The following is a 12374-nucleotide window of genomic DNA, read 5'->3' on the forward strand; positions in this document are numbered from 1 at the left end:
GCACATCACGAGCAAGTGGCTACCGAATTGTTTTGTTTTGATGATCTGACTGACAGGTCGATTTGACAGAATGAATTGCTGCATTTTCAGTGATTTGTTTTACTGATATCCAGTGAAACGATTAATTTGACACTTATTTTACTGTTTTTTTGTAATATGTGTATTACTGAAATGCATTCAGTGAATTGTTTTACTGAAAATCAATAAAAAAATGTCATTTATGCTGAAAATCTGTAAAATATTCTATTACTGAACCGTTTCAGTAAAAAACTTTACTGAAGCAGGATGAGAAAATTTGCTGTGAAGAGAATATAGTGTCCAGAGGGAACCAACTACTGGGTTGGATTATTTGATCAACGCAAGGTTTCCGTAATCCTATGACCATAAAAACCATCTACTGTGCCTACGTTCGATCAGTGTTAGAATATGGCAGTATTCCCGGTGTCTGCTTTTAGGGATTCAGTCGTTGAAAAAGCGCCGTGAGATAGCTAAATGCCTTTTTATATCAGGACTACTTAACCGCCATATTGATGCTCCTACTCTATTAGCTACGATAGAATTTAACGCGCCATCTAGGAATCTACGTATACGTCAATTCATATCCGTCCCTCGTTATAGAACTCGTTTTGGCCAGTCTGATCCTATGTCAGCTATGTGTCGAACTTTCATAAATAGCTTTGATTTATTTGATTTCAACATACCACATAATGTTTTTAGAGATAGACTCAGGACACAACTTACGTAATAATTTTATTTTCAAAATACATTTTCTATTCTTGTGCACCTGTTCTCCCCTATCGATTTATGTACCTTACATAGTCTATAAGCACTGTTTAGGTTAAACCTTAATCAAATTAAATACAACCTTCCGTTACGTGAAAGCTAGATGTCAGCAATGTAAAAATGCAGCGACAAGGCTCCGATAATCGCACCGCCTCCTGAATGCCGCACGGAGGCGTATTTTTATCCCTTTACACATACAGACGTAGCACATGTACAGCAAAAACGGCACAAATTTCGTTAGGGCAAATAATGAATTGAAACAATAAATTAATGAGGTTAATTTTCGTATGGAATCGGGCGAAGCAATGAAGTTGAATATTTAACGGAATTATAACTCACCAATAGCACCGCACTTCGGCGGAGTTTGGGAACGTTTAATACGTATTGTAAAGTTGAATTTGTAGATTGCCGTAAAAATCGATCACCGACAATCGAAGTACTGCGAAGCGCCTTAATACAGGCCGAATTTATCTTAAATTGCAGACCTACAGGTTTAAGGATTTGATTTAAGGTTGTATTTGGCTAAAAAGGCCTATTACAGGGTTAGCTCGGTGAGTTTGGCAAGGGCTGCTAATTGCATTTGGCGCTAGGTGGCACTAGTCACTACAAGTTTAATACAGTGAACTCACTCCAATCTGAGACCTCTCCAATTCGAAAACCCGCTCTTACCCGCTGCGCAAATTCGAGCAGTTTCCTGCGCAGGAAATGTACCGAAGCCTGCCCGCTGCGCAAAGCGACGGAAGAAATCATGGCGTTCGGAGAATTTTATCATGCCATCTTTTTCTCTCCTACGGCAAATTTGTCAAGCAGCTCGTCGAGCTATCCGTCCCTGGCTCCGCCTTATACCCCTCGCCTGAGCGCGCTGTCGAAGGTTTGGATGTGTTGGTGCGTCAGACGGCCAATCGCTGTCAGTCGTCGTCCGTGCTTTTTCCCTCCATAGCGCTATCTCTTTCTCGCGTGTGGTCAATGCTCGAGAGCTGTTGTGGCACCTAAAAATGCCGTTAACAAACATTGCGGCGATGAAGTTGTATTTTCACAAATCAAACCAAAAAAGCGCAATAAGTTCAATTGCTGCAATGTAAAAATGACTAAGGAATCACTAGTTTACGCTGGAGGGTTTGCTGTGCAAGTCGCTGAACTCTAATTCGCATTGACACGTTCAGCCCGGCGCTGATTTTCATCAACTTTCCGTTCCGCCAGCATCAAGAACGCAAGCTGATTGTGAAACCAGCATCCTGGAAAGTTCACTAGCAGTCCCTGGGGCATGTCATTGTGCTGAACGTGTTAAGCATTAAGCATAATTTTGTTACCTTAATCTTTTGCTTTCGTATGCTGTAGATTACACAGATATGCTGAGCAGTTTGCGCATGTGTGTATGCAAAACTGTCGCCGAATCTATGCTCTTCCGGAATGTTATGATCGATCGGTCAAAGAAATGAAGGAGTTCATGACAGTGGCAGAGTAGGGAAATCGGGGGCCCTAGGCGGAAAGACGAGTTGAGGCCCCTGTAAATGGTAGCTGATGACCGGGAGGAGGGGGTACTGGCACACAGCCATTGGGAGATTGAACAGTATACTTAAATTGCCGGCGGATTGTGGGGAAGGAGGGGCCCATGGGACCCCTACGATCATCGGTCACAGGCCCTAAAATTGTAGTCGCCATGGCGGTAGGGGAGGTGCCACGGGGCCCCAACGACCATCTTTCCGGGGGGCCCTTATCGCTAATACTCTGTCCAATTGTAGACATACGGCATACTACAGACTAGAGATCTTCGGTGACCGCCTAGTCCGCCTACCGTTAGATCCACCGCTGGTTCATGACGGTGTTTTTTTTTTTTACTGTGGAGATGCATCCTTCCTCCTGCCTGCTGCTTATGCACCGGGCAGGAGACAGTGTGGCAGTATGCAAGTTGCACACTGGATAGGAGCGGGCCCGCGGCACCGCCATCATTCCGCACATCTGCATGCCCGTCGTGGGTTCTAATCGCGTATGAACCGTCCGCCGTAGCAAGGGATTAATCACCGGCTCCGGCTACGTGGTACTCAAGTCCTGAAAAGGCCGGCATGATCGCGTTGGCTATTACGCCAATAATAATAATAATAATAAAAATAAGCCGGTCCCTTAGTACAGTCGTCAACTCGTACGACTTAACAACATGCCCGTCATGGGTTCAATTCCCAAATAGACCGCGCCGCCATGCGTAGGACTGACTATCCTGCTATGGGGGGGAATCAATTAGTCACTGAAAGCCAACCCCGCAAATGGGTACAGGCAGGCCTTGACCGACATCGGTTGTTGAGCCAAAGAAGAAGAAGAATAAAAATAATAATAAAAAGAACTCAGGATAGCAGTCCACACCCGGGTAAGAGTTTGTCTTGACTTTGTTGCTGCCGGGCTACCGCTGTGACGAGACAAATACACGGAATGCACTCGGCCAAAACATGAACCTACCGATTCGAACCCATTCCAAGGCATTGCCGGTCAATCGGCGTCATGATAACTACTCCAAACCAACAAGCCACCAGATTCTGGACGGACAGGTGCAGCACCATACGCGCACCGCAATAAACAAATCCAGAATCCTCTTTTGTATGGATTCAATTCAAAATGTTGTTTCCACTTGCGTCCGCTAGCTGAATTAGAAATAAATGTGCAACAAATCACACGCACGTTTGCTTAGATCACGTGTTTTTTTAATACCCCCAACAGCAGAGCCGATCGCAAAGATGCCAATGCCAATGGTTGTTTAGTCTCTCAGGTAGCGAGATCGAAAATGCATGGACGTTGTAGCCGCAGCGGATGAAAATGTACGCTTAAACGCACGCACACACACAAACACGCGCGCGCAAACCCACACACACATACACACACAGACACGCGCGCGCGCACGCGATAAGGCACCTACGAACGCGCGCACGCGAGAACGCACCTACGAAAGCGCGCACGCAAGCACGCACCCTCCACCAAACCCCCCCTCCCCTCATCAGCTATCATATAGCGCATCCTCATCCCTAGCGCCGGGCGGGGTGGGGAATCGCGACATGATAGAGTGAACGATCACTTTCCCCGCGCTGTGTGTGTGTGACGAGACCCGAAAACGCGAGACAGATTTCGGCACATTTAAAACAATATGTTATTGCCACTTTACACTGTGCTACATGATGCTTAGAAGGTCGTTGAAGCATAAAACATGTTCAAATTAAAAAAAATATTAGATTAGTGTTAGACGTTCTAATACGCTTGTTTTAAATAGGCTTCTTCACCCTCCATTGGCACGGGCATCGAATGGTCTCATCAGCAGCGGCACGAAATAAAATAAACCATCAATACACCGACAACACTTCAAATCCCAATCCAGCTTCTCCCACAGCGTCTCAAGGTCACACACAAATTAATAAATGCTAACACCCACCAATAACAATACACAACCGCAATGCACATATGAGTATCAACGCATACCTCAACAATTAAAAAAAAACACCGTCATGAACCAGCGGCGGATCTAACGGTAGGCGGACTAGCCGGTCGCCAAAGATCGATAGTCTGTAGTATGCCGTATGTCTACAAGTGGACAGAATATTAGCTACAAGGGCCCCCGGAAAGATGGTCGCTGGGGCCTCGTGGCTGGAGAACCATCTGCACCCCTCTCCAGACAGAGCTAAACCACCAAAAAGCAATATTTGTAATGTTTTTAATGTATTTATTTATTTATTAATTTATTTATTAATTTATTCATTTATTTATTTCTATAATTCTTGTCCGCCAATGATGGCCCCACAAAATATTGTAAATTCTTATATATTGATGTAGCGCAGACCTTCACTAATACTTGAAATGGATGTATGGAAATCAACTCCTGCATAGAGTAGATTAAAACTACGTGCCATTGCTGATATCGGTTCATTTGCCGCATTATTAGTGTTATGCCTATCTACATACAAAAGGGAAGATAATCGAGGACTAGAGGGAGGAACGTGTATGTTCACTTTGCTTAATTAACGGGGTGCGTCAATATCTCCTTTTATTAGTTTGGCCATAAAGATTGTTTTAGCCTTTTCAAGGCGCTTCTCTAAAGATTCTTCACCTAACAATAAGCATCTTGTTTTATATGGTAGCGTGTCACTATTTAGCCATCTAAGCACTTTAATCGCGAAACGAGTTATTTTCCTTTGGACATTTTCTATACGTTTGATCCAGCGGTCGGTATGTGGACACCACACGATTGATAAAAAAAGATCTGACTAGACTGTTAAAAAGTGTTTTGATACACTAGATCATTGAACTCTTTCGTCATTTTCCGTACTAAACCTAGGGTCCTATTGGCTCTGCTAACAACGTCTTATAAGTGTTTTGTAAAAGTTAATTTATGATCTAGTAAGATACCAAGATCGCGAATTGTATCTACACGGTTAATCGTTTGTCCTAATCGACATGTCATGTCGTCTGTGTCATAATTATAATAAATAAGTTGTCGGGTACCAATAAACGAGATAATAGCACACTAACCCATACAAAGGACAAGAAAATTACGATTGCACCAGTCGGAAAAAATTTAATCACGCGTTGCAGTTCGTTATGGTCGAAATGAGTGTTAACTAGACGAAATAGTTTTACATCATCTGCATACATTAAGTAACTGCCGACAAGTAAAACAAAAGAGACATAATTTACATATATTAAAAACAAAGGCCAAGGTTGCTACCCTGAGGATCCCCAGATGTGCTTGTAAAGATATCTGAACCAGCTTTCCCAAACTTTACGTAGCAAGTCCTATTGATCAGATATGATCGAAGCCATGACAATAAGTGTGCTTGAAAGCCTAGCCTGTCGAGTTTTGCTATCAGTATATCATTGGATACACTGTCGAAGGCAGTTTTTATATATATGCAGTCTATTTGGATGTCTTTGTTAATATTACTCGTACATTTCGAGACAAATTCAATTAGATTTGTGGATATCGAGCGATTTGGCATAAAACCATGCTGCGCAATTGCAATATAGTTTTTTAAAGGTCCTATCAATGCATTGTGTACAATTATTTCAATCAATTTGGCACATGCTGAAAGAGAGGTCACTCTTCTTTAATTATTTGCCTCATTTTTATCACCTTTCTTGAATATAGGGATTAACGAAGATGTTTTCCACAAACTAGGAACAGTATGTTGTTCAAAGGACAGCCGACATAGATGTACTAGATGCGAGACGAGATTATTACAACGTTTTAGTACCACAGATGGAATACCATAAAAAAATGACCCTGGAGCCTGGAAAAAATGACAGTTTTAGTTTGCATAATATAGCTGACATAGATTATTCGTCAAAATTGATGGTATGAACATCGACAACATTGTGGGAAGTATTTTTTTAAGCTTCATGAATCTGAGTTGCATTAAATATTTGACTATCATAAACGCCATGAAAGCGAGATGCAAATGTTTTTGCTATGTCGTATTCACAACTGGCTATTTCACCTTTATATCTGATTTTATTTGGTAGTTGATTTTTAGCTTTCCTACTCTTGGCATACGCCCAAAATCTCATTATTGTCGTTTATTTATTATCGTTTTTTTATCAGTTGTTTGCTCATATAAAACTTCCAGAAATATAAAGAATGCATATGTAAATAGCTTTAGATCCATAGTAGTCAAATTAGATCCACAAACGAGCGCACGATTGAAAATTTGTTTGCACAAATTTGATAGAAATCATGCCAAAAATAGTTGTCAAGGTGTGACAACACCATCAGATTGGATATTATATTCTTGAATAATTCGCTAGTAACTTTTATCCAGTATTTATGACAAGTGTTCATCTTCCCCGTAATGCCCGTAGAATATAGATAAAGATTTTGAAAATGCTTTATGATATAATAATTTGGAATTGAAGTATCGATAACCGGCACTCAAAGTAAAGTGAACCGGGAAAACCCCAAAAAATCCGGCAAAACTGGGAAAAACCGGGAATTTAAAATTTTGATTCCTTTGGACACCCTGCTATTGGCATCCAAATAATCTACCCTTTGTAGTCCTACTGCTGGACAAACATTTATTATCAACCTGAAATATAATGCTTTCTACTGCATAACGAGAACAATTTAATAAAACTACAGTGATATGCTAATTGTTCCGGCTACCTTTTATCTGGTTGTCCGTATATCCGTGTTGTTGAGAAATTACGTTTCAATACAAAGATGAGATAGTATGCTGAGGAGGATATAAAAAAAATCGGTATCAGAGCCTCCTGTACCACTTCTGAACTAGGCTTTCAGTGAAAAATTGATTATTCTTGGGTCACAAATAACTGAGAAGTGGTAAATTTTGGGAACATTAATAATATTATTAGTTCACGTAGCGTATAATGAATAGTGGAAAATTAAACTGAAGTGTGTTTGATAATCTGCTTTTGATTGTTAATCTGTTACTGTGTGATAATTTGTAAATCCGGTTTTGTTTGATAATCTGTTTTGTTAATATGTTCAAAATTTAGTCCGATCGTCCGGCTATTCGAAGTGATGGTGAACAAAATACCTCTCTCGCTGCGGATGGCAGACCTCATCGTCGTTTCACAGTTGTCCGTTCCCCGGTACGGATCCCTGCTCGTAGCGCCTTATTGTTTTCGCCGCTCAGTGGTGCTAACCTTTCGCCTCAACAATTATCCATAGCAGGATAGTCAGTACTAGGCATGTGTAAAATGAACGAGAATCGCACCGTTCGAACAGTTCGGTAAAGTGCACGAACGAACGAGGTTCTTAACAAAAAGAACGACCAGGACTTTTGGAAGAAACTGACTACACCGAACGCGTTCGAACGTTCCGTTCAGTGTTCGACGGGACACATAAATGTGGTAATGAAACGTGCAAAATCATATTGCTTTCTCGCTCTTTCTCGCACCGTGCAAACGGGTCGTCAGAGATCAAAATGTACCCTGTTGGTGTTGAAATCGTACCCATACAACTCAATTCCTCGAACGCCGTCGAATTTGTCCATCAGTGTTCGATACGTGTGCTGTTGGTGTGGAAATCGTATCTATACGACTGAATTCATCGAACGCGTTCGAACTGGTGTTCGATCTGTGTTCTGTTGGTATGGAAATTATACCTATACAATTCAATAGATCGAGCCCGTTCAAACGGATTAGTCATTGTTCGCGAATGAACTGAACTGAATTGATTGCGCTCATCGTGTTGATCCATATTTAAGTATTTTTTTTTAAATAGAATCCTTAAGTGTGTATAAGGCATGGGGTACAATATATGCAGGAGACATTTTTGCTCGTATTAGTTTTTTACATGCTAGTTTTTGGTCGGTTTTGCGATGGATTGTGTTGACCAGACAGCCGAGTGTTTAATGTTTTTAAATGATTGGTTTCAACCGCAGAATGAGTACTTCTTTGGCTACAGTATGCGTCTATGGTGGGTAAATGAAAAAGATAACGAGCGTTCTTTGTGAATAAAAACCTCATGAAACAAAGAACGAAAGAATCATCGTTCGCGTTCGGTTCTTTTTGGTGAGCGAACTAGTTCGTTCGCGTTCGGTGAAAAGAATCGTTTTGCCCATGCCTAGTCAGTACTATGTATGGTGGCATGGTTCATTGCATGTTGTTAAGTCGTACGATCAGAGCACATTACAAATTATAATAAAGAAAAACACTGAAATTTATCGAAAATTTCAAATAAGTTCATTAAACGAACATGAAGTTAATTCTTCTTCCTCAACAACCGATGTCGGTCAAGGCCTGCCTGTACCCACTTGTGGGATTGACTTTCAGTGACTAATTGATTCCCCCCCATAGCAGGATAGTCAGTCCTACGTATGGCGGCGCGGTCTATTTGGGGATTGAACCCATGACGGGCATGTTTTTAAGTCGTACGAGTTGACGACTGTACTACGAGACCGGCACATGAAGTTAATAGTCAAAACTAATTATCTGGGCTAAGTTGAGTCCTGTTGAGCCCAGATAAACGGCGTTCCACTGTATACCCATTACTGGTATTCAAAATCGGACACTTTTACGAAATGCACATCGAAGTCCGGCCGCTTTTCCTACTTTGCGATCCATAAATCAACGTCATAGAATTTAAATCGTCATGCAAACTATTCAGTAGGCTTCTTTTATTACCTTTCTTTATTACGCGGGAATGTGAAATAAGAATCAAAAATTAACTTTTCTATGGGAATAACGGTTAAAACATAATGACATAATGATAATTCTTGATGGTAGAAAGAGCGACCGAATTGTAACTGTCCGATTTTGAATACCCACCACTGTAGGTAAATGTATGTATATTGACCTCGTAGTGAACATTGTCCATTAATGCAAGACTAGCTATCCATTGAAACATGATAAAAGATCTTTCGACAGTTGTCAATTTCTTTTACGTTATAACCTGCATGTTTATCCGATATATTTTGAACTCATGTGCTTGTATTTAAGTAACATTGTATATATTGATTTCTAAAACTTTCATTGATAGGGAAACGTATCAGTTATATACCAGAGCTGCGATTACATGAATTACGCGCTGAAAAATACAATGGACTGGTTCGTCTCCTAAAGCCGGGGTGTCGCACTATAGTATTACTTACAGATTTACAATCGCGATCGAAATTGATTCCTTCATTTCATAAAGCAGTGTGGCCATATCGGAAGTGAGTTTCTTTTTTTTTCTTAATCAATAAACTTTATTAATAATTGTTTTATTTTATAATACATTTATATTTTTATATTACATTTTATTTATAATACAGGAACAAAACATTAATGTTTGCACACATGTTGATTGAAAAAGGGATTGGATGGTATGCAGAATTATTGCGTTTGTCGTTATCTGAATGTCGCGAAATGAATATTAATCCTCGCAACTGTATTGGAACAGTTGTAGCTTTAAATGGACATCGAAAATATTTTTGCATGTATCATGCTAAACATCCGGAATCAAATCGAGGAGCAAAGGTAAGAAAATATTAAATATAATTTATAATAATATTAAATATAGTTTATAAGTTTATAAACTTAAATATTAAATATACTAAGTTTGATACAATGAGTTTTGAAAAGCTTAACATACATTTCGTTAGTACTTTAAGCTACATATAACTAAACTGCAACTTAAAACTCATATATTTCAGTTATGAATATCTGTCACACTCGAATCTAATTTCGGAGTAACTGGTAGTCGATACAAGGGTTAAGCTGATTAAATACTGTTTTATTTCTATAATTGTTCCCTTTTATACCTTTTATACAGTCTTTCCACGAGTTACGCGAATAATGCGTTCCGGAGACATTCGCGTTTCTCGGATTTTCGCGTAAGTCGAATGTCATGTTTTATTCACTCGTTTACCAAAATATACTTGATTAATAATGATTTTTGATTGAATTAAGTTTATTTGTGTAATTTATTACTTATTTGATGCTATTCGTGTAGAAATTTTCGTTTATTCGGGTTCGGTCTGCCATATTAGTGATGTAATTTTTTTAAGAAAATCAGATTATTTTTCATTTCACAATTGATGGAGATAATTGTACTGATTTGACATATGTTCTGTTAAAAACAAAAAAAAAAGCATAACTCTAAATCGCGTAACTCGGGGAAAGATTGTAAATTCATTTTTGTTGTTCTTACTTCCTAAAAACGCTGCGTCGTCAACATGCCGATCATCCACCGATCAGACACGTGATTGCGGCATTGGGTGGGATCGCGAATAATAGTCGTCAAAACAAACGACGGTTAAAAGAGATTACTTCTGCTCGATTTCACTGTTGTTAGGTGTGTTGTCGTCAAATTAACGACCATAGTAGCCATTGCGCAGTTTGTTTGTCTGTTAAATGGAAGTGTGTTTCTTCTTCTTCTTGTGGCACAACAACCGCTGCCGGCCAAGGCCTGCCTGTACCCACTAGTGAAGTGAGCTTGGCTTTCAGTGACTTATTGTTACCATAGCAGGATAGTCAGTCCTATGTATAGGGGCACGGTCTATTCGGGGCTTGAACCCATGACGGGCATGTTGTAAAGTCTTTCGAGTTGACGACTGTACCACCAGACCGCGCCCGGAAGTGTGTTTACTTGATGCAAATAAGTTTTATTAATAAAAATGGTTCAGTTAGTTTCATAATAATGGATTTAAATGCGGTGCTTTTTGTGCGGAGATATTTCGGATGAAAATGAAGCAGTAGATCTTGCCAGTTTTCGTCGATATTTGCGTTGCAAATTGGATCCACTACAAACTTTCGAACAAGTGTATATTGAATCATGTTTTGGTTGGAAGAAGTGCAAGTATTATTTTTGTATACATTTCATTGCTTTTCAGGTTCATTAAAAACATTCGGGTTTCAAAAACCTTGTTCATTGAAATTCTTAACAAAATAGAACTATTTCTACGTCCTAAGCACAAAAGAGGATCTGCGAAGCTTCAATTGGCTTCCACACTAAAATTCTTAGCTCAGGGATCTTTCCAGTAAAGCGTGGGCAATGATTTTACTGTTCCAATGGCTCAGTCAACGTTTTCGGAAGTATTCGATAAAAAGTTGGAAGTCATGGAACGTGAATTAGCATACGTCGTATGTTTGGAAATGTTGCAGCAGGAAAAATCAGCAGCTAACCAGTATTTCAATGAAAAACTTCCGAATGTATCTGGTGTTGTTATGGTGATATGTGATCATAGAAAGATGATTAGACTGTCTCAATCACAACTTCATTTTGCCGCACTAATGTTGAAGCAATTCCGTTGTTTTTTTTCGGTGGTGTTTTGATGAGAAACTGGTTGCACATTTAAAGCTGATCTTTTTTCTCTTTGTACTGCTTCCCTTTCCTTCTCTTTTTCAGCTAGATTATCTTGCTGAATATTGTTCTTCGGGATGGTTCGTAGCGGTTTTGGTTTGCTTAACATGCCTAAACACACACCACCTACTTCTCCAGATGCACACTTGTCGCAATTAGTTATTGTCGTGATCCGTTCTTCAATGGCATTCAAATTGGCAATTCTTCCTCCCGTTTTGTTCAATTCTTTTTTATTGGAGCCAAGTTTTCTTCCAAGATTTAACGTTGTATTTTTTTAGTTCACACCTATTGAAGTTGAAAGTTATTAAAAGATTGTTTTCTTAGTAACACTACCGAAGTTGTGCGTTCGGAGCAAATAAAAAGTTTTTCTTTCGAATATTACTCACCCTTTTCCATACTTGTGCCTCTTTAAAGTGAGGACCCAGATGATTTAGTTCGGAAGCAACTTCCTTCCAAAAACTGGGCCGATTACATTTCCGGTTGCAATATCCGAATTTTTCTTCATTATTTCTATCAACTTTAAATGCTGGATTTTTTTTTGGTACGGGAAGCTACAATTCGTCTTTTTTATATCATAAGAAAAAGTAAGTATAAATTATTAATTCGTTTTTCCCGGTTATTCAACTCAAGCGCCAGATTTTTAATTAAACTTTGAGCCTAATGTCAAGTATCAATTGAATGCATATCAACCGAAAAGAGCTGAGCTATTGAATTTCGGCTTATTTTAAAGCATTATCAAAATCTACCATACCCCTCCAATCCACTATTGTACAAGGGGTTCCCTGTCTTTATTTTATGTTGAAGAGACGGGTTT

The 12374-nt window shown here is 39.6% G+C and overlaps 1 protein-coding gene across 1 annotated transcript in view; it reads left to right on the plus strand.

Moving 5' to 3' along the window:
* The window catches only part of LOC120951927 (dnaJ homolog subfamily C member 16), a 53549-nt gene that overhangs the window by 31089 nt on the left and 10086 nt on the right, over positions 1-12374 (plus strand). The window contains exons 4-5 of the mRNA XM_040370939.2: positions 9257-9431; positions 9531-9735. Of these exons, the coding sequence (XP_040226873.1) occupies positions 9257-9431; positions 9531-9735 (380 nt within the window). The remainder of the gene's footprint in view (positions 1-9256; positions 9432-9530; positions 9736-12374) is intronic.

This window comes from Anopheles coluzzii, chromosome X (genome assembly GCF_943734685.1).
Source record: "Anopheles coluzzii chromosome X, AcolN3, whole genome shotgun sequence".
Lineage (NCBI taxonomy): Eukaryota > Metazoa > Arthropoda > Insecta > Diptera > Culicidae > Anopheles > Anopheles coluzzii.